Genomic DNA, 21,985 nt, shown 5'->3' with positions numbered 1-21,985 from the left:
GCTTTTGTTTATAATCAAACACAGGTTTTGGTGGAGGATAAAACAGCCAGGGCACCTGAATAAGCAGCAAAAATAAAGTGTTTGGATATATTGCAAGCACAGATCAGTAGTTCAGGAGTTAAGCACAGAGATATCGGTCAAACACAATGTTTTCAACACAGGCATGTCTAGAAATAAAAATGAAACTGTGTCATTTGAACCTCCCTACTTTTATAACACCAAATTGTGATTTCCATCTAACACTTCTCCCTCTCTCTGTCCCTGCTGGTCAGTTGGGTCCCCAGGACAGGACACACAGCAGCCCCACTCCTCCAGGAGCTCCTCCAGCCTTTCCAAGCCCTTTTGCTTTTAGGCTGTGCTCAGAATAAACCCAAACTTCATCTTTCATGTGCTCCATGCAACACTCACCAAAAGGAACAGCCACAACAGCACAGCCCCCGTTGGACCCAGCAGGGTCCCCCCAGCAACACCCAGAGAATAAAATGCTTCGGACAGCCCAGGCAAACTGCAAACTTCAACTCTCAGGGCACCCAAGTGCCACCTTCCCAAGCAAAAAGCCCCTTCCCAGCCAAACCAACACCGGCCGGCATTCCCACTCCAACTCTTGGAACATCCCTCAAAACCGAAGCAAATTCTCCCAGAGCAACAGTTTTACTCACCACCAACCCCGCTGACTCTACTGACAGCACCTTCCTACTTTTTATATTCCTAAAGCACCGGTTGGAATTAGGGAATGCCACAAATCAGGCAAAAATCAGCCAGCAAAGAGAACGTCCAGGGGTTTTCACTTGACCCAAACAAATCCCTAACGTCAACAGTCTCATGATTTAAGCAACGAATTTGTTGTCATGGCAGGGGTGATTCTTGCCGGAAGTTCAAGAAAACAATGGACCTAAACTGGTTATAAAAGAGCCGGGTTTTCCCACCTCCAAAATGAAAGTGAGAGCAGGAAAATGCTCATACACAGGGAACACAGTTCTGAGAGCACAGAAAACCACCCTGCGCTTCCACCTTAAAAATCCAACACACCGCCAAACATTAACAGCAAAACACACTCCCGGCCGTCCCTGCACCATTCCCGGCTAACACAGCACGGAGATATTTCACAAAGTGTGTTTTTCTCGTCACACTCCCCCCAAAAACTCCAGGGAGAGAACAGCCAGTTTGCCACGGGATGCTGTCGGACGCTGCAAACAAAACCTCAGGCCGGCAGGCACTTTCCTGCTGATCCCTGCAGTATTTCCCTCCTGACTCGGGGCCTACTCGCAGCACAGAACCCAAGACCTTTAAAAAACACTCGCAGCCCCCGCCGGCCTCTCTTTGTAGCAGCGGCCGCTTTTGCTGGGGGGATTTTGGGGAGTGGGAGCCTCCTCCTCTTCCTCCCCATCACGCGTGGCCTGCCAGGGAAAGCTGCTCAGTGAAACGTTCCGCCTGAGATTTAATCCCACCGGCCAAGTAGGAAAAAATGAAATAAAATAAAATAAATTACATGAAAATCGTCCCCAGATGTAAATAATAATAATAATAAAAAAAAAACCCTGGGTTTAAATTCGCCTGGAAAAACAACAAAACCAAAGCACTTACCTGGGCAGGACCAGAAGCAAAACTGAAGAACGATTTATAATTAAAAGTTTACCCTTGGGGTCACCGCTGCTTTGGGGGAGGGGGAAAAGGGACCCCCTGGAAAGGGCTGACCCTCCAAACCAGCCCACAGGGGAGGCACAGGGCCCCCCTTCCCCGGCGCCATCCCAGCAGGTGCAGCCCCCCTTCGCAGGGGGCCCCACACACAAACAGCCACACAAAAAAGAGCCGGGACCCCTCAACAACCCCCGCCTCACACACCCCCCGGCTCCGGGAGGCCCCGCGACCCCCAACCCTCCCCCGGGCTGGGGGGCCCCGCGACCCCTCACCGCCCACCGCCCCCAGGCCTGGGGGCTCCCCGCAGCCCTCACCCTCCCGGCTCCGCTCGCTGTGGGCAGGGGGAGTCACCCCCGAGCCCCCGGGGCAAAGGATACTGTTGGGGCGGCTGTGGCGGCAAGGCCCTGATGTTGGGGTGAGGCGCCGGCGCCGGGTGAGGGGGAGCCGGGGGGGGAGGCGGCCCCGCCGCCGCCCCGCTCCCGGGGCCGGTCCCCGCCGCCGCCGCCGCGCCGGGTTTCAAAGCCGCCTTCTGCGGTAAACTCATGGCCAAGCGCAGCCACCACCCCGCGGCGGGGAGCGGGGCCGGGGGGAGCCGCGGAGCGGGCCGGGGGAGAGCCGGGGCAGCGCGGCGGGCCGGCACCGGCGCCGGTCTCCGTGACAACGCGCCTCCCGGAGGGCTCGGGAGAGGGGCCGGCGGGGAGGGAGGGAGGGAGGGGAGGGAGGGAGGGAAGGGGGGGCGGCTCAGGCCGCGCTGCTCATGAGCCGGCGGCGGCGGGGGGTCGCGGTCGCCCTCGCCGGGGGCAGCGGAGCCGTTCGCGGCGGCGGCTCGGGGGCGATGCCGGCGGATTTTCCTCACTGGAGTAGCGGAGCATCAAACATGGCGCTGCGGCCGCCTCCAGCTGTCCGGCCGGGCGGGCGCTCGGGCGCCTTCGGGCCGCTCCGGAGCCGCTCGGCCCAGAGCCGATCGGCGACCTTCGGCTCTTTCCGGAGTCGCTCGGCCCACCTCTGATCGGCAACCTTCGGCTCTTTCCGGAATCGCTCGTCAGCTAGCGCCGCTCGGTAAACCTCGGGTTCTTCCGGAAAGGCTTTCGCGCGCGCAAGCGCCTTGCCCTGTACCCCCTCCCTCCCCTCTCGGCCCAGCACCTCCCGTGACCCCCGCGCTCGGTAAACTTCGGCTATTTCCGGAAGACGAGGGCGTGAGACAGGTCGGGAAGCTTCGGAAGGGCTCGGAAAAGGGAATCCCGCCCCGCTCGTAGCTCTTCGGAGCTTCTCGGCGATTTTCGGAATCCCTCGGGATCGGCGCGGGCGCAGCTTCGAGCACACTCGGCTCTGCTCGGAGAGACTTCGGCAGTGCTTGAGGGTGAGGGATTGGCCCGAGGCTGTCAGTGGCCCTCTGGGGTCCCTCAGCAGCCACCCCACTGAGGGCTTCCCCTGCCCCAAAACTCACCCCCAGCCCCAATTCCTGGCGTCTGAAGGGGCTGGAAGGGGCAGCACCGCAGCCCCCCCGAGGCATCGTGAGGGCCGGCAGCCCTGAATGCAACATGGAAGCCTGGGACCCCCTTGGCTGTGAGGGGTCCCACAGTATCCATATCCACCCTACCGCGGGCCTGAGGAAGGGACTTACCTAAAAAACCTCACCCCCAGCTCTGTTACCAGCCCTACAGCTCGCAGGCCCAATTCCGAGCTCCTGGGGCAGCTGACTGTGGCCCCTCATGAGGGCAGAGAGTCCTGAGGGTGACAGGGTGGCTGTGAGGGACCCGAGGACCCCCAAGGCAGCCCACATGTGGCAATGGGGTCCCTCCAGACCTGCCCTTGTGGGCAGACGTGTCCACCTGACCCCATGGTCATACCAAGCCATTACCCTCCCAGGGTAGCCCCACCATCACCACCACATTCACCATTTCACACCTAACCTGCAGAACCCTCCTCACGGCCACCACCTGAGCTTGGCAGCGGCTGAGGTGGTTTGTACCATCTCATGGAGATAAAAGGCACCTCAGAACAGATTCCGGCAGCTGCCAGATTGTCCTGACTTGTCCTGCCCCGCTGCTGGCTGCTGAGGGCTCATTCCAACCCTCTGGCACCTTCCAGCGTTCCTGCAGCGCCGCACGTCCCAGGGAGACGCTCCCAGCGCCTTCCCTGTGCCCACAGGTATTGCTGCCCCAGCCACCAGCCTGGGGTGCTGCTCTAGGAAACCTTCCCAGAGCTGATTTGTGTCCCCTCTGCTGCAAATTCTGAGCAGCTGCAAGTTTAGGAGGAAGATAATGCTTTATTTCAATCACAAATAAACCCTTAAATGTGAAAAGCTTCTTTTGCTGAAGTGAACAGCTCTCATGGTGGTGTATTCAGGCATCTGGAGAGTAGCTGGTACAACCACAAGCTGAGAGGAGAGGTCTTGTGCACTAAGGAAATCTGAGAAGCCTCATCCATCCTTGTCTGTGCAATGGCCCTGTTTATATGCAGAGAAGTAATTTTGAATATTAAATATAAATCACAATGGGGTTGTGCAGGACAGGTTTGGGACACCTAAGGATCGCAGTGGGTCCAGAAGCTCTCCCTCCTCTGAGCTGTGTTCTCAGGAGGAAAACTGGGAGCTGCCACACAGGTCTCCATTAAAAGCAGCCCTGCAACTAGAATACTTTATCACTTACTCACATGCTACCCGGAGGGCACAGCCACCTCCTGCAGTGCCAGCAGGCATTAGTGCAGCAGGGGAAGGTGAGCATGTGCTGCTCAGTGTCCCTTTCTGTGCTCTTTGTTCAGCGTGGGGTAAGGGAAATACCTGGGAGGAGGTGAGCTCGTACATACCTCACACTGCCTGTGGGAAATGGGGGGAAATAGCAAACACTGAGATTTCTTGTTGAGGGGGAAAGAGCCCAACCAAGCCCTGCCAGCCTGTAAAGAAGTCCTGACTTCAGAATATTTCTATCTAAACCCAGGAACAAATATTTAGAGGGGACTGTGGCTGTTTTTTTCTGAATGAGTTTTCCTCAGCAGCCTTCAGCCTGCCACATTAAATAATTCCCCACCAGGAAAACTGAAGAGAGAAATAAGGAGCACCAAAAAGAAAGGCCAAGTACTCCTCCACTCCTCAAAAATGGGAGTCAAAGGAGGAACTTGTCTCATGGTATGGGATTTGCCCAGGTACTAATAGATGTACCAGCATCCCAGAGAGAGCTGCTGTGTTCACAGCACACCTCTCCTGCTGGGAAGACAATTCTGGTAAAGATTTGGCTGTTATTATTTGGAGGGTGCAAGCAGAGCTGTGAGTTCTGGGGGTTGGTGCCATTCCATGACCACCTCCTGGCACAGCCCCTCTCCAGCTACCCCCCTTTGCATGGAAGGAAATTCATCTCAAAAGCAAATTGACATCCATGGCTGCCTCTGTTCTACAGAAATAGCTGCCTGTAAACACAGCTGCAAAAGAGCTTCCCAACTCCAGGATCTTTGCATATAACACTTTTTGCCTGTTTAGAAAGGAAAAAAATGGCATTTTCACCATATTGTCTGCTGAAGCTCCCAAAATGTGCTGGCCAGGCGAAGGAGCCAGGCTTCCAGCTCTGCCTAAAGCCCTTCCAGAGTCAAAGTCTCTCTCCAGCCATGTTTTCCCCTTCTTTTTATTTTTTCCTGAGAAGAAAAAGCAGATATGTCTCCCTTCTACCTTATGTAGGATGATTTGGCCAACAAATCCTGCAGATTTTGGAGCCTGAGCGAGTTCCAGCTGGATTCACACCCTTCTTGCCGCCTCTCCATTTTGCTTTTCCTCCTCTTTTCCCTGCTAGCACCTGGGAACCGATGTGTCACCGTGGGCAGCTGGAGCCTGCAGTGCTGAGCTCCTGTTTCAGAGCATCACCAGCCCTTTTTCCAGCCCCACAGTGTCTCCTGTACCTGCCACAGCAGAGACACAAACCCCAGCACAGAGTGCAGTGGGACTGCTGGAGCTGTTGGTGAACTTCAGAAAACACAGGAGTGGGGTATCCCCTGAAGGGATGCTCGTGAAGAGAAGAGCATAAAGTGAGAAAAGGGTAAAGCACAAAGCCTGGGAGTGAGTGAGGAGATACAGCCTTGTTAACTCAGCTTGGCTCTGAGTGAAATGAGCAGGTCCCAGCTGCAAGGTAGGATTTAGAACCTGCTCCCCACCTCCCACTCCCCATCCTCCTGCCTTCAGGAAGGTATGGCTTGTTCAGGGGAGATTTTGGCCCTAAAATCTGGTTGTTCCACTAGGTAACCTCAGTACTGTTGTGATGTGTCTGGGGTCAGATCCTACCTGCAGGGAACAAAGCAGGAAGGAGAGGGGCAGTTCAGATGGTTGGGTTCAGCCTCTCACCAGCCTTCTTGGCCCCACCAAACCTATGAACAGCCCTCATCTCCAGCTCTGTTTGTAGGCTCCAGCATGCTCCAGGTGCCTGCTTTCACCCAGCACAGCACAGCAGCACCTCCCTCTTTTGGCTTCTCCTGCTTTTCCCGCACTGTTCCTCTTCCAACACCCTCCAGACAAAAAAAAAACACCCAACCTAAAAAACAAAAAGAAAAACAAAAAGGTCCTGCTTGGAGCTTTCCCCATTCTTCCCCCTACCTGGGCTCAGCCCTCAGCAAACAACGACTCAGCCCTCCAGGGCACAGCTGAGCGCACAATAAAGCGAATACCACCCAGGACCAGGCAAGCCCACACCAGGAGCTGGCACAGAGTGGGATGATTCACTCCTGCCCGCTCTCCCTGTGCCCGCAGCCTCCCAGGGAGGAGAACTCCCCCAGCTGCACCCAGCACGGGCAGCCTTGACCACAGTGTCCCCCACCACAACACAGCTCATGGTCACCTTCAGAGTCCTTCCTGCCCTGGGGCTGTCCCTGACCACGGTGTCCCCCACCACAACACAGCTCATGGTCACCTTCAGAGTCCTTCCTGCCCTGACCACGGTGTCCCCCACCACAACACAGCTCATGGTCACCCTCAAAGTCCTTCCTAACCCTGAGCCATCACCTGCATGGTCCCTCCCTGCAAGTAAATCCCAGAGAGCCAAAGTGTTTCCTGTTTGGATGGTTAAACCACTTCTAACAGCATCTCCATGTGACGCCTGTGCTCCCTTCCTTGCTGCTTTGCAGCTGGGAAAACACCCTCTCACCCAGCCCCGCTCTATTCTCTTTGCCTTACGCCCACGCTGTTCTTCTCTTTCCCTAGGAATGCAGGTATTCCACCACAATTCAAACACGTGGAGCCACATCCAGACCCAACCAGGGCTCGGGTAACATCGCAGGTTCCTGCCAGCCCAGCCCTGGATGTGCAGCAGCGATTCTCTCGGCTCCACCGCCCTCTGCGGGTTTGCGCCATTTCCAGGCGGATCTCAGGGAAAACAACGGCGGCCACGGCCGCTCTCAGCGCTGCAGGAAGCCGAGGGCCTCACACCGAGTGTGCAAGCAGAAAGTGAGTGCTATTACTGCATTTCCATTCCATCTGGGTGAGAAAACACGGTAAAAACAGTCAGAGATGTATTTTAATGTCTTATTTATGCAACATCCATGTCCCCAGCTCACTGCTGGCTCAGTCCTGCCCGTGCCAGCAGCAGAAACACTTCGTATTCTAAAAAGTTTGCTACAAATGGGCTGCAGCCTCCTAGTTTTGCCCCAAATCCAGCCCCCGATAACAAACCCGTCCCCTCATCTGCTAATAACCCCAACACACCCCCCATAACAAGTCCCACCACCACAACCAACCCTATCCCAAGACCATAACCAACAACACCCCACCTACCCCAAGCTTCCAGATAAGGATTCACCACCAATGACACTGAATAAACACTACCAACATCCCCCCTAAATAAACTATAACCAGTACCAAAGCACCAACAATTCCTAGGTTAAATAGCAAAGGAGTACCCAGCCCTTGGTGTGGTTAATGACCATCAGCCCTGCCAGGGGTGAGGCTTACAGGGAGCCTGCAGTCTAGGTCCTGCCTTGCATTTTTTGGGCAAGCCTGATGAAGCCATGGAGCATCTGCTCAGAGTGAATGTTGGCCTGTTATGGACCTGGCAGCATCCCACCAGCATCACCAAGCCATAAATAAGGGAGTTTGGAGGGAAACCTGCACAGGGCCTGTGCCGCTGGATCCAACCGCAGCCCAGCCAGCCAAAAACTCACCCAGAAGGAAGGAAAAGCATCTGGGAAAGACCTCCCTGCCAGGGAGCTGTGTGGGGCCGTGCCATAGAGATGGAAAGCAAAGAGCCACCTGCAGTGAGAGTGAGGTTTTGGGGCAAAAATCCCCTGGATTTAGCCTCCAAGAGAGGCATAGGTCACCAAGCACAGGCTAGGAAAAGGCTCAATGGCTCCGTTTTGTCAGCATGGGACAGTCTCAGTGGTGTAGACAGGGAGAAGAGCACAAATAAATGGATGCAGACCCTCCTGCTATAAGAAAATTCAAGTCATGATCAGCTCCAAATCCAGTAAAAAGTATTTATTATTTCAATTACAATAAGCCTCACGCGTAGGGTGAAAAAATAGTTACAAAAACCCAGCCCCTTCCATCCCTCCCTTTACATATAAATATTAAAAATCCCTCTAGGTCTCTGCTTTGTCTAGAGCAAGAAGACAACACACAGCACCTGAGCTCCTGTCAGTGCTTTCCCCTCAAAACAGGTATTAAAAACATCCCTTAAAAAAGTCCCTCAGCCCCATCCTGATCACTTCTCACACTGGTGCCAAAGCAGCTGTGGAGGGACAGAGCTCTGGGGGCACGTGGTGCTTTTGGGGCTTGCAGTTTCCCAGGCAGAGGGCAGGCTCGGCATGAGAGAAGCAGCGGCAGGAACCGCCTGCACTTGTCTGGGAAGCTTTAGGGCCAGGAAATCCTGGCTGGCCTGGCTTCAGAGGAGAGAGGAGGGAGAACAGGATGCTTCATCCACCCCATCACCACCTTGGTTACATCTTTGGTTACGTCAATTTTTCCCTTTACGCTCTGAAATTAAAGCTAATCCCAGGAGCTGCAGCATCCCAGCACAGCCTCTGTGACTTGCAGCATCCTCCAGCCCTGTCCCCAGGCCTGCGTCCCTAATTTTCCCATCAGCATCCTCTAAGGATAGTCCCTCCCAGAGAAATACAGGATTCAAGACTGGAAAAATATCCACAGCCCTACCCAGCTTCCCTTGCCAAGGGACTGTCACCACAGGGTGCTGCACCTACGGCTGCACTAAGTAAAAAAAAAATTAATAAATATACTAATCTTTTACTAAAAAAAGGCTTTTAAATGCATTTTCCCTGAAAATTTCCAGTGTATTCCACAACACATGAAAAAAATATACGTATTTCCCCCCCCCCCCAAAAAAATATATCTTAAAATACTTTCCACCCTCGTGTGCGCATCTTTGGAGAGAAGGTGGTACAGCAGGTGTATTTAGACACGCAGACAAACCTGCCACTGCTGGGGGTTCCCTTTATCACCTCCAAAACAGAGGGGTTTTCCATGTGGTGGGTCAGGCTGGAGCGCTGTGTGTGTAAATACAGGCAGTGCCCACAGATGCCCGTGCCTCGGCACATGGCCCGGTCATGGTGGCAAAGAAGAGACCCCCAAACCAAAGTCATGTCACCAACAAGCAGAGGATGAGGAGTTTTCACAGTGGATTGAACCTCGGACAAAGCCGGGGCACAGACACTGCTCCGGCTGAAGAGTCGGGCTCTCTGTGGCATGGAGAAGTGGTTTGAGCCTCAAAGGACTGGGGAAGCCCAGCTGTTGGCAGAGGACAAAGCAACCAGCCGCCGGCTCCCTGGGGCACCCGGCCATCACCAGACTTCACACTTCTTGAGGGGGTTCATGGGGGAGCCCGGGGGGCAGCTGAAGTGCTCGGCGAACTCCCGGGAGTTGGAGACGGTGCCGATGACGCGGAAGCGCGAGGGGCTGTGGGGGTCGGTGATGAGCCCCTCGTGCGAGCTCTCTGGGGTGCGAACTGAGCACCACACCTGCAAATGGAGGGCAAGGGGCCTGAGTACTGACACCCATCAGTGCTGAATCCAACCTCTCTGCCTGCATGATGGGGGCCGAGGCAGCTCGAGCTGCAGTTCTGTCTTCCTTTGTAACCAGCACCACCCCAATCTCATTCTCCATCCACTACATGAAGGACTCTGTTTTGCCATCACACCCTCCCAATCCCATCTGGGCATACTCCACCTCCAAAAATCTGTGTGCCCACCCTCCCAAGGTAACCACATGTACCTGTGCAAAGCCAACGAAGAAGAGCTGGTAGTTGGTGAGGCCAAGAGTTGGGAGTGTTTCTTCATCTCCATTCTTTTTCAGCCAGTTTTGATATGCCTGAAAACCAGGGAGCACAGTGGGCTCGGGAGACAACACAAATCCCACCACACCACGTCCCCCTTTGAATCTCCCCAGCCCCGTGGTCCTACCCGGTAGGCAGCCTTGAGGCCCCCGTTGTCGGCGATGTTCTCCCCAAGGGTGTGCTTGCCATTGACTGCCTCACCGTTGACAGTGTAGTTGCCATACTGCTCCACCATGCACGCTGTCTGATGCTTGAAGGCCTCCACGGAGGAATTCTTCCACCAGGGACGTAGGTTGCCGTCTTTGTCGTATTCCCGGCCTGCAAAAACACAGTGGATTCTTCATCTCATACTGGCCACCCCTCCAGCTGCCCACCCACCCGGCCATGGTCATACCTTGGTCATCGAAGGCATGTGTCAACTCATGGCCCACCACCACGCCAATCCCACCAAAATTCAGGGACCTGCAGGAGGGTAATGCAGAGATTAACAAAGCAGCTTTTGCTCTCCACAGCCATGAAACTTAGGCAGAGATTTGGATATAGAAGGAAAGCTGGGAATTCTGTTTTCCCATGAGTCTTACTTGGGGGATGCACGGGTGTAAAAGGGGGCCTGGAGGATGCCAGCAGGGAAGACAATCTCGTTCTTGGTGGGAGAGTAATATGCGTTGACCGTCGGAGGTGTCATGCTCCACCTGCAGGAACACAAACATGGCCATCATGGCAACACAAGCCATCACCAGTGTTTGCTCCAACAACATCCACTTTTGTTGCAAAGCCGTTATCCTAAATTTATCTCCTCAAAACCAGCACAGGCTGGTGGACACTAAATCCCAGTGCTCCAGATATGCTGACATTCCCCATTGAGTACAACAGGGAAGTGGAGCAGAGGACTTACTGGTCCCGGTTTGGTGGTTTCCGGAGCTGGTCAGCCGTGACCCTGGCTGAGAAGTTGTAAAACTGCATGACATTCTCAAAATAGAGGTCGGACACGGCCTCGTACTGCAAAAGAACAAGGCGTGAGTGGTGTGTGGTGATCGCCCAGCCCCACTCCTCCCTTCACAGTCATGTCTGAGCCTCCAGAGCCAGCAGAGTTATGGCTTCTCCTGTTTCACCTCCTCTCCAACATCTGTAGAGTCTCTGGAGGGAAATGAATCACCCTTATGGAAAACAGCTCCTCCTTTTCCCAGGCAGGGATCCCAAGAGCCCCAGCCACCCCAGGACTGGCCCACAGCTCTCTGAGAAGTCCCAAGAGAAGGGCCAAGGACATCAGTGAGACTCTTCTGGAGGAAACCTGGGGTTCAAGGCTGCCCCGAGGCCATGGTGATACAGACACATCCTGTACCTCCTACAGAAAACCCAGGGGACATATCTGACCTACTCACGTCATTAAACACTTTATCCAGCTCCTTGGGGTCCATGATGAATTTGGGATAGCCAATCATGTTGTAGATGGCATCTGCCTGGAGGGTGACAAGGACCAGAGTGCTCTCAGTGCCAGAGATGGAGGACAGGCTCGCCCCGTTACGCCATCCTCCACCTTCATCCTCTCCCCAGCGCAGCCACCAGCGCCTCACCTTCTCTTTGGCTGATTTCCTCGTCTCCTCATCCATCCACTGCAGGGTCTCCAGGCTTTCCTCGAAGGCAGTTTTAATCTCTGCAATCATTTCCTCCGCCTAGACAAAACAAGGCAGCACAGCGTCAGTCCAAAGAGCTGGCTTCCTGTCCCAGAGAGGTCAAGGACCTTCACACCACAGGGAAGAAGTGGCTGGGAGGCCAAGACAACACATGGTGAAAAGCCCGGCATGCGGAGATGCACAGTGAATGCAACACAGTGGACAGAGAAACTCCTTTCCCACCCACAGTGGACAGGGAAACATTGTCTGCCCCAACAGTTCCACCACTGTAGAGGCTTTCCCAGCACCAGGACTCGCACGCTGCTGCCTTGGGGACGTACCACCTGCTTGCTGTCCTCAGCAAAGGTGGCCTTGACAAACATGGCCCCCAGAGCGAAGCCCAGGTTGTTGTCCGTGTCACTGATGCAAAACTTCCAGCGTGGGAGGCAGCTCTGCATGGGACAGGAGGTGGTCATCAGTGGTGGCACAGAACAAAGCCCTCCACATTCCCACCCCTCGCTCCACCTGGCCCATCCAACCCTCTGCCACCCCAAAAGCTGCCCCACATCTCTACTGTTTGGATGCCACATGAGAGGGCCTTGGGATAAAAAGCCATCACCATTTTAATGGTGATTCAGGGGCACTGAGGACTTCACCCTCACCTTCTTCGTCCCATACATCACTTCCATGAATTTTTCCTCGGCATCCCGGAAGCGCTGGTCAAGGAGAGGGCTGGTTTTCCTCACCAGGTTCCAGATCATGTAGTTGTTGAGGAGACTATGGTGAGAGGGGGTGAGTAGGCAGCAGCACATTCCTGCCCACCCTGGGTACCCAGGTCTCTGTACAGGCAGGGGGTTCTCACCACTTATCCGTGGCCAGGATGAGGTCAGAGACCTGCTCCAGGTACTCCTTGGCATAGACCACAACGGGCTCTGACTCGTTGAGCTCCACAGGGTAGAAGACCGTGGAGAGGAAGGGCATCCAGTCCACAGCTGGTGCCAGCTCCTGCAAAAGCCACAGCGCTGCTATGGACCTAAAAACCATCACAGGGGGTGGCAGCTGCTTCTTGAGCTGGAATTGGCTGCATCAATCCCCATTTGATGAATTCAGCTGATTTTGCAGAGGCCAGTTCCTCTAACAGCAGCACCCTTGAAAGGTTGAAGGGGAGTAAACAATTTCCTCCCACAAAGAAGGAAAAGAAAGTGGGGTGGGTGTCAGAGATGTTGACACAAGTTACAGCCCCTCTCGGGACACTGGGAGGTGACCAGGCTGACGTCCAAGGGCAGCAGTCCCAGGAGGACATAAGTGCTGCAGTAAGACAGCTGCTGGCCCCAGGGGTGGTCCAGAGGCTGGGAGGAAGGGTCAGGGTAGGATTTCCCCAAGGAGGACGTGGGCCAAGCTATTGCACAAGAGCTTCCCAGGCTGTGTCAGCTGGTGTCAGGATTCCCAGAGGAGCTGCGTCACCTCCACCCATCCACGCCAGAATGGGGAACCACACAACCACAGCAGAATGGGGAAGCTCACCAGCTCCATCCCTACCTTCAGTTCTCCTGCTGTCATTTTATGGTAGATGACCTCCTCATCCCGGTGCTTCTCCTGCGGGATGGTGATATTGGCCAAGGCCGTCTCAAAATCCAGGATCTGCTGCATCTGCTGCCGCGTTGCCTCCTCATCGCTGCCTCCCAGGAACATCCCCAGCTGCACCATGTAGTTCAGGTACCCGGCGAGCACCTGCATGGTCGGACAGGTGGGATCAGCACAGCAGGTTCACCCACCCATAGCATCCCCCAGCCAACCCACATTTCCCCTGACACCCTCACCTTCTCGTTCTCAGTCTTGTTCAGGTAGTAATCCCGTGATGGCAGGCCCAGCCCTGACTGATCCACCTGGATGACGTTGCTGTTGGAGTTCTTGGAGTCGGCGCTGACGTAGACGGAAAAGAAGGGCGAGGTGCGATAGTGCGCCGTCACCTCCCGCAGCGTCTCGTTGAAGTTGTCACCGGCACAGGTACCTGTGATGTTCCAGCCACCCAGCTGGGGACAGACACCAAACAACATTTGAGTAACAAACAACCACCTGAAATTGCTTCAATATCCCCTCAATATCCACCCTGGGGGGAAACATCCTGCAAGGGGCCTAAAAAGCCCCATTATAGGATTATAAATCCCTGCCTCTGCCTGCTCGACCTGGGGGATGCTCTTCTGCAGGAAGCGCCAAGAATGGAGTATGGAGGGTGCTGGGACTGCCCATGACTGAGCTTTTCCCCCCATTTTGCAGCGGGAAGATGGCTTTTCCACAAGGACTGGGACAAACCTTTTGGATGAGTTCCATGAGCGGGGTGGCACGCAGCTCCTCGATCTTGCTCTCATTCATGCAGGCCTGGTAATAGCGCTGTGCCTTGCGCTCTGCCTCGCTGGACACATTGGCCGTGGTGTTTTCTGTGGGAGGTACCCAGGGGGAATCACATGGGGCTCCAGGGATGGGCATCTGCTGGACCCAGAAGGATTCAGCCCCATTCTGGGCAAGGCCAGGCTCCAGAAAGGCGCCAAGGATTGTCCCAGTAGTCCCCACCATGCCCCCAAGGCATCCCATTGGCCCCATCCCTTCCTGGCCTCCTGCCCCCCCTTCTCCTTTCCCACCCACAGTGACTGCTCCAACTCTTTGGGGACAAAAGATAAAGAAAGAAAAAACAAAGAGCATTTTTATTTTTCCAGCAGCTCTGATATTCCCAGCATCATCCAGCCTCGGGTGCTGCCCTCGCCTCTGTGCTGGTGCCCCCCAGACCTATATTATTTATTCCTGCAAAAAGGAACAATAAACCCATTTTTCTCCTCTGCCTCCAAAACCTTCCTTTCATCTCCCCAGCTAAAATTCTACTTTCCCAGAGGGTTTTTGGGTTTTTTTTTAATTTATTTTCCTGATGACACAGCTTGCACCTTTGGCTTCCCAGCTGTGTGGTTTTATTAACTAAAGGTCCCTCAGCTCCAAGGAATTCAAGGAAATGCCGACCGCGACCACTTGGCTGGAGGCCCAGTCTCTTCTCCCGGTAAAACCAGCGCCAGATTTCTGCGGGAAAAGCCAGGGACGAAGCTGTTCCCGCGCCACCCCCTTTCTCTCTAAAGACAACACTCTTCCCAAACCTTCTCTTTCCAGATAATCAGCCCTGGCGCAGTGGAAAGTGCTGATAAGGAGCCAGTTGTTTGCTCAAAGCTTGAACAAACCGTCCCCGCCGGTTGCTGGGATAAGCTGCTCTGCTTCGGCGTTCGCACGCAGAGCCTGAGCCCAGGACCCTCCCTTTGCTGGGGGAGTTTTGGCCCCCCAAAAATGGCCATACTGGCAGCCAGCCCCCCAAAAGGCTACTCACGAAGGCTGGAAGTTATAGCACAGGAAAAATACATGTCCTTGGGGTGATACTGGGGCACTACAGCCTCTGGATGCAGTCTGGAATGCACATCCTGAATTTCAGAGCTCCTGGGAATGCCACCATGGGGTTTACAGAGCAGAGGCTTTTTCCCTACTCAGCACCACAGACTAGCAACACCACAGTCAAAAATCTCAGGGCCATCTAGGAGAGCAAACACAGCCAGGATCCCTTTCTCAATGTCCTCACAGCACACATGTCACAGACTGGTTTGATGCTGGAGTTCAGTTCCAAACTCAAATTTCCATGCAGATGTTTTTGGCATCCCTGGGACCCACTGGGGCCCCTGAGCATTGCGGGGTCCCACTGCTCCCACACACTCACCCAGCAGGTGCTTCATGATGGCCTGGTTGTGCTCCCAGAGGTTGTTGAAGGTGCCCCAGCGTGAGTGACCATCAGGGAGGGGGTTGGCCTTGATCCAGCCCCCGCAGGCATAGCTGAAGAAATCCTCGCAGGGATTCACCGTGCGGTCCAGCGAGCTGAGGATGGAGCTGGTGATGGAGATGCAGGCTTCTGACAGGCACACAGCAGGTGGCCCTGGGGGACAGGGACAGCTTCAGCTCCTCTGCTGCAGCAGAATGAGCAGCACCACAGAGCATCCTGCCCCCTGAGCTGAAGGATGCAGGCAAATACCCCACCTGGTTCCTGAGCATCCCACCTTGTACCTTACCACCATGCTCTATAGCAAGCAATATGGACTGGCATGCTGACCTATGCCTGAGCATCCTGCCCTATCATCCTATCCCAGGGCAAGCATCTCATCTTATGCCCAAAGATCCTGCCCAGTGCCCTGTCATTTACCCTGGGGTGAAGGATGCAGAGAAATGTCATTATAGGACACGAAAGAACACAAGTGCACACCGCTGTTCTCAAGGTGAAGAAAAAAGGGAAGTTTATGTTCTGACTCCAACATTTATAGTTTTCCAAGAGTGACAGTGGATTGGAGGGTGACAGTGCCACCTCTCCAATGACACTGGACAGACTGTTAGTCTGTTAACTTTCTCTTCTTTTATAAAGGAATGCAAAACAATGAGTTATTTACAGAAAGTGTGTGAGAAAGTTCACTACAAGATGTCAACATCAGGAGGCTTAGAAAATCGTAAAAAATCAAGCAACAGAGAAACAGCCCAGCCTGTGCTCAGCCATCAAGTTCCAGGATAAAAGATCAGAGAAACACCTTATCCTGCATCTGAGCATCTCGCCCTGGGGTGAAGGGGTGCAGGTAACCATTCTGTCTTGAGCCCAAAGATCCCACCCCACACCTGAACATCCTGTTTGATACCCAAGAATCCTGTCCTGAGCTGAGGAGTGCAGCTAAGCATCCCACCCTTGCACCAAATATCGCATTCTGGGAACTCCCCAGCAACCCACTCTGGTCAAGGGGGCAGGGTCCCTGCGCAGCTGTTTGCTCAAAGCTTGAACAAACCATCCCTGCTGTTGCTCGGATAAGCTGCTCTGCTTGGTGTTCACAGGCAGAGACTAAACCCAAGATCCTCCCTTCCCTGGGCGTTCTGGCCCCCAAAAAATGAGCAAAGGACTTACTGGCTCTGTACTGGAAGATGAGTCCCAGCAGACAGGCCACGAGCAGCACGGCCAGCACCCCCAGCAGAACCAGCAGCTGCTTCTCAGCACGCGTGCGCTCGGCCCAGCAGCCCCGGCTGCCCCGCGAGCCGCGGAAGTTCACCTGCGGGAACAGCAGCGTCGTCTCCCCGCTGGCAGAGAAACTCACTGACACAGCCCCCATTTTGCTCCCCACAGCCCACAGCAGAAATTTAGCCCCGGCGAGGGATCCGTCATGGATTGGGCTGGGAAAGGCAGCAGCTGCCTTCCAGAAACAGGGCAGGAAGGGCGGCACAATGGCAGGAAAGGGAGCGGGACGAGCGCTTTGGAGGGCTCACCTGCTGTCCCGTGCCACCCTGAACCCCTCCTCGAGCACAGCGTAACCCCACGGCTGTCCCCGTCCCTGCTGCCAGCACTGGGACAGGGTGGGGGCTGCATCACAAAATGCCTCAACAGGATACTCCCACTCAGCCAAAAACATCCCCAGGAAACATCTCGATGTGACGGCAAGCGGAGACGGCCCCGCCGGGAAAACTAAAAACACATTTGGGGCAGAAACCACCATTCTAGAGACTGATGGAGCTGGGACTGGGGCCAGGACAGAGAGGGTCTCTCCAGACCTGGACCTTTCCCGGTGAGGCTGGACACTGGCACTGGTGGAGTTTTTTCTTGCCACCCTCAGCCCTCTTTAAGCTGCTTTCCCACTGCTCAGGGAGGAATTAACCTAATCCCCTTTTGTGTGGGGACAAAACTCCCAGTGCTTGGATAATTGCTCACCCCAGCCATGCTGGGAAGGGGTTTGGCAGCAGAAAAGCTGGGAGGTGGAGTGTTGAATCAGTGCAGGCAGGATATGGCCCTGCTGGCTCCCTGTGCCAGAAGGGGAGCGAAGGGCAGCAGTGGCAGGAGCCAACATGGCTCTGCCCACACTGGACTTTACTCCCCAGATATTGGTCAAAGGTAGAAAACCCTTCTGCACCCTTTTGCTGCTTGCCAGGACACAAAATCCCCTTTTTCCTCCCTAAAAGACACATGAAGCCATACCTGAAAGCCATTGGGGTATCCATCACTGTCACCAAGGGACTCCAGGGGGTCTTCATCATCCAGCGTTGCCCGCTTGTAGGTCGACATCTGCACAGGGAGATCAGCAACAGAGTTGCTCAGTGGCCTCGGAATGAGGAAAAGATGAAGGAGAAGGAAGGTTTACACACCTTCCAAAGCCACCTCCTCCTTCAGGGAGCAAAATCCCGAATGGCTCAGAGGTAGTAAAGCACTGCACAAACGCCGGAGGATGGTTATGGAAAGCAAAGAGGGCCGGAGCCAAGAGCTGAGCAAAGCCCGAACCCGCCTCACTTTCCCCCGGGGCCGCGTTGTGCAACCTCCCCTTCAGCCTGGAATAAATCCGGATCCACCTCCGCCCTGCAGCGGGGAGAGCGACCCCCCTGTGCCAGGGCACCCCGGAGTGCCAGGCACCTGGGCAAGGCTGGCAGCAGGGAAAATGGCTTTTCTCCCCGACACTCCCGGCTCTATGAACCCCGCGCACCGTGAAACACCCGGACACGTCCCTGCGAGCACCCAAAAGCGACAGCACCAGGAATTTCAGCTGCGGACTGGCTCCCTCCCGGCGCCGTGTCCCCCGGGCATTATCTTGTGCCTGTGCCCGGCTCTTATCTCATCCCCGGCAGAAAAACAAGGAAAACCTCACGGGTTGGCAGCCGGCCCTTATCGTGCCGCCGCCGCTGTTTCCTTCCCCCTGGCACTGCCCTGCCATCCAGCCAGATTGTCTCCCGATGGAGCAAACAACGCTCCACTCCCCACCGAGGGGCTGGGCACCCCAAAATCCACCCTGACCCTGCCACCGATAGGCAGAACAGCACCACTCACAGCCCTTCACCCGCAATCAGTGCAGGCAGGGGATTTAAACCCCATCTGGACGTCCCCATCCCGCTGCCATCAATCCCAAAGGGATGAGCTGATCCAAACCCCGCACAGCCGTGCCTCAGTTTCTCCAGGCAGAATGAAAGCACCGGTTCTCAGCCTTGTTTCCAACAGCAGCATTCCCAAAACTCCCTTAGCACATTTAATAGCAAGTCTGATCCTCTCCCCGAATCCCAAATCCCAGCCTCAGTTTAATTAACCACAAAACCCACCTGGGGAAGAAAAAGGGTTAAAACAAAGAGGTGGTTTCCCTCCTCGGTTGTACCGAAATCTCTGCTTGTAGCTCCAAAATCTCCCCTGGGCGCCCGCCTGGAGCCTGAGAACCGTGAGGCAAAAGAGCCTCAACTGCAAGATTTTATCGTGGGGAAAATCTCTGTTTAGATCCTATTTTTTCCCACCCCTTTCACTTTTTTCCACCTATTTTAGTACTTCGCACATGGCTGGAATTGGCAGCTCCGGGCACAAATCCCCGCTCACGCAGGGGAGGGGGGGAATCCATGAAGCCCCCACGGCTCTGCAACACCAAATTCCTGGAATCCCAGCTTTCACTCCATTTCCTGAGGAAATGCAATCTTTTTTTCCCCTCAGCGATCCCCCACCCCGCCTACCCTAGCCTGAAAACAAGGAAAAAGACCAAAACAAGAATCCCTTTCTGTTCTCCTTTCACAAGAGATGTGCTGGCTCAACCCTGTACCAGCCATCAGAGAATCAAAACTGAGCCCGAGTTCCCCAAAACACCCCCGAGAGGCACTAGGGTCGACCCCCAGCAACCTTAATTTGAGGGGAAATCGGGCCCGGGAGGTATTTTTAACACCCATATCCTTCATATTGTGGCCATAGCAGCACCTCGGGGTGCTCCTCATCCTCTCCAGCAGGTGAAGCAGGAGCACCCCTTTTTTTGGGGTAGCTTTTGTCATACACCTCCCCCCTCCAAGCCTTTATTTGCTTCAATCCGAATAAAAATCCATTCTCCCCGCTCCAACAGGGTGGGGGACACCCACACTTTACCCCCCGTGCAAGGGATTTTCACTCTCTTTACAACTTATAAAAATCTTATAAAAATCAGCATTAAATAATGGTTTTACCCCAGATCGCTCCTCCGCTCTATAAACAATAAGCCCCACGTGCTCGGAGCTCGCACACCCCCAGGAAGGCCCGGGGGGCTCCCGGTTCTGCCCCGCTGGGGGAGCCCCGCTCCGGTACCGGGCACCCCGAGCCTCCGCCGGCTGCTTTCAATTCCCGTCCGGGCGCCATTTCGGAGCAAGCGCGGCCACGATCGCCATGGCGATTCCTCGCCTCCCTGCAGCCCCTCCAGCTCCACAACTCCCCCCTGAGCCCCCCGAGCCACCCCCGCGCCCCCAAAGCCCCGCCTGGCAAAGCGGTGCCCACCCGCCCCACCCCCGGCACCCATGGGTGCCCCCGCACCTCGGCAGCCCGCAGCCAGCGCCCAGCGAGGCTCAGCTTTGCTAATTAGGATGTCCGGGGGTAATTAGCAACTCCTGGGGTGTCGGTGTTAATCAGGGGTGCTGGGAAAGTGTTTTGGGGGAGCCCCCTGTTTTGTAGGGAGCCCTGAGTGTAGATAAAGTAATTTTTTGAGAAAAGCTTTAAAAGCAGCAAAAAAAGGGTTAAACCTAAAAAATAATAAAAAAAAATAGGGAGGAGTACAACCCAGTTTGGGGGTGTTCGCAAACAGCCCCACAAAAGTGGGTTCAGTTGGGTGGGGGGCGCCCCCCTCTCTCGGCAGAGGGAAACACGGAGCAAACCCCCGCGAGTTTGGGTCAAGAGTGGATTTGGGGTCGGCGGGGGGTTGAGGGGGCACCCAGAGGGGAGCACCCACTTTGGGGTCTCCGCCTGGCGACCCCCCTGGCCACAAAGAAAAAGGGGCGGGGGGGCTCGAGTGGGGCACCCAGGGGTGCTCGGGGGTGCACCGGGGGTCCCTGGGGGTGTCTTGGGGGGTCCCTTGGGATGCAATGGGGGATCCCTTAAGGGTCCAATGAGGGTCTCACGGAGTCCCTCCGGGGTCCAAAGGGGGTCCCCCGCGATGCAATGGGGGGTTCCTATGGGGTTCCAAAGAGCATCCCACGGGAGATGCATCACCCGGCGCCCCGCTTCGGCCGAGCGGCCCCCACTCAGCCACCCCCAGATCTGGGGGTGTCGCCGGGCCCCCCCACTCACCATGGCCGTCACCCCACTCCCGCCGGCCCCGGCCCCGATGGGGCGAGCGCCCGTTGAGCCCCGGCACCGCTCGTGACGCCGCCGCGGCCTAGCGAGGGTGGCGAGGGTGACGAGCAAAGGATGTACCTGGGATGGGAAACCAATGGGGCCGCGGAGGGACGGGCTTCCCGCACGCCTCCTTTAACTCTTTCGGGGGGCCCCGAGCCCCGTTTGGGGGGCCCCGCGTGCCCCGGCGCTGCCGGCAGCATCCCCCATCGGCAGCCCCGGCTCCATGGCCGGAGGGGATGTGGCGTCCCGGGGCGGGCGTGCAAGGCGCGATCCCGGCGGCGGCCGCTTGTGCAAGGGCGAAAGAAAGCACGTGGGGCCGCGGGGAGAGCGCTCGGGGCCGCGGGGCAGAGCACGGGGCTCCGGCCGCGGGAGCGCGCCCGTGCGAACGCGCGTGGCCGAGGGAGCGGGGCCACCGACGGGCACGCGCGTGGTCGTGCAAGAGCGCGCGTGTGCTGCTTGCACGCCCGCAGCTGCGCCCACTCGTGCACGCCCGCGGCTGGAAAGCACGGGTGGGTGCAGCTTTCCCCACGCCGAAAAGCACCGGCGCCTGCCCGGCCGTGGGGACAGGGATGGGGACACGCGGTGCCACCTCCGCCCCCTGCGCTGAGCACTGACGCGCTCATCGCACCCACGGGGCTGCAAATCGCTTCTGCTGGGCTGCCTAAGGGCCGGGGGGTGCTGAGGGGTGAAGAGAGGGTGGGAAGGGGTAAGGGGAGAGGGTTCCGCAAGGCGCCGTGTCCGTCCCCTGGCATCGCGGCCGTGTTGGGGCTCCCCCGGTTGCACCCCGAGGCTCCCGGGGAGCGATTTTTGGGCTGAGACCGCCACCTTCTGGGAGGTCACGGACGGCTCTGCGGGTCACGGAGCCCCCCGGGCCCACGGCACGGGGAAACTGAGGCAGGGCTGGGAGTCACCCCCGCCCTCGTCACCACGCCGTGTTTATTGTGGGGCCGACAGCAATGCCGCGGGATCCCACCAGGGATCTCTCGTGGGCTGCTGCAGGAGCCCGTGCGGGGAAACTGAGGCAGGGAGACCCCATTCATCTCCATCACCCCCACCCCAACCCCTCGCTGGTGCAGCTAGAATAGTTTGGGTGAAAATAATGCAAAATCCGGCAAAGCACACATCCACCCCGCCAAGAGGCACCCCAAACTCCCGCGTGTGAAGAGGGGGAGGGTTGCTCAGCACTTGTAGCCAGGCTTGGTGCTCCCCAGTCCTCCCAGTCCTCCCAGTATAACCCGGCAGAGGGCACCAGTAAGCCCAGTTGTGGCCTTTTCTCCTCCCGCCCCCCCTTGCTGGCAGCAGGGGGAGGGTGGAGGAAGGGGAGGAGGAGGAGGAGG

The 21,985-nt window shown here is 56.3% G+C and overlaps 2 protein-coding genes across 19 annotated transcripts in view; both read right to left on the bottom strand.

The window, feature by feature from the left end:
- EIF4G3 (eukaryotic translation initiation factor 4 gamma 3) overlaps positions 1-2,586 on the bottom strand; it is a 153,135-nt gene extending 150,549 nt beyond the window's left edge. For 8 of the 14 annotated variants that reach the window (XM_064730828.1, XM_064730829.1, XM_064730830.1 and 5 more), the window contains exon 1: positions 2,016-2,585. In XM_064730828.1, coding sequence (XP_064586898.1) covers positions 2,016-2,182 — 167 coding nt within the window. In that variant the 5' untranslated portion in view covers positions 2,183-2,585. Of the gene's footprint in view, positions 1-2,015 lie in introns of all 14 variants that reach the window. The other 6 variants (XM_064730823.1, XM_064730824.1, XM_064730826.1 and 3 more) reach the window with 1 other exon arrangement.
- Positions 2,587-8,083: 5,497 nt separating this feature from the next.
- ECE1 (endothelin converting enzyme 1) lies at positions 8,084-20,882 on the bottom strand. Of its 5 annotated transcripts, none has more exons than XM_064730672.1 (18): positions 20,727-20,882; positions 17,532-17,618; positions 16,473-16,614; positions 15,255-15,467; positions 13,823-13,947; positions 13,330-13,542; positions 13,049-13,240; positions 12,372-12,514; positions 12,172-12,286; positions 11,851-11,961; positions 11,471-11,569; positions 11,279-11,356; positions 10,792-10,895; positions 10,478-10,588; positions 10,291-10,358; positions 10,024-10,214; positions 9,836-9,931; positions 8,084-9,582 (listed from the first exon to the last, which is right to left on the bottom strand). In XM_064730672.1, exons 2-18 carry the CDS (start codon positions 17,616-17,618, stop codon positions 9,406-9,408), a joined length of 2,265 nt encoding a protein of 754 aa, XP_064586742.1. In that variant the 5' UTR covers positions 20,727-20,882; the 3' UTR covers positions 8,084-9,405. The 5 variants fall into 5 exon arrangements, with proteins under 5 accessions (XP_064586742.1, XP_064586739.1, XP_064586743.1 ...); XM_064730669.1 differs by lacking the exon at positions 20,727-20,882 and adding an exon at positions 20,601-20,725; XM_064730673.1 differs by lacking the exon at positions 20,727-20,882 and adding an exon at positions 19,511-19,667.
- Positions 20,883-21,985: the final 1,103 nt, after the last annotated feature.

The sequence above is a fragment of the Zonotrichia leucophrys genome, chromosome 21 (assembly GCF_028769735.1).
Source record: "Zonotrichia leucophrys gambelii isolate GWCS_2022_RI chromosome 21, RI_Zleu_2.0, whole genome shotgun sequence".
Lineage (NCBI taxonomy): Eukaryota > Metazoa > Chordata > Aves > Passeriformes > Passerellidae > Zonotrichia > Zonotrichia leucophrys.
This window is presented reverse-complemented; position numbering and strand designations above follow the sequence as displayed.

Coding starts and splice junctions, on each gene's coding strand:
- ECE1 (XM_064730669.1), bottom strand. Junction 12,287..12,371: donor ATCCTGGCCACGGATAAGTG/GTGAGAACCCCC, acceptor CTCTCACCATAG/TCTCCTCAACAACTACATGA. Junction 10,589..10,791: donor AAACCACCAAACCGGGACCA/GTAAGTCCTCTG, acceptor GTGTTCCTGCAG/GTGGAGCATGACACCTCCGA.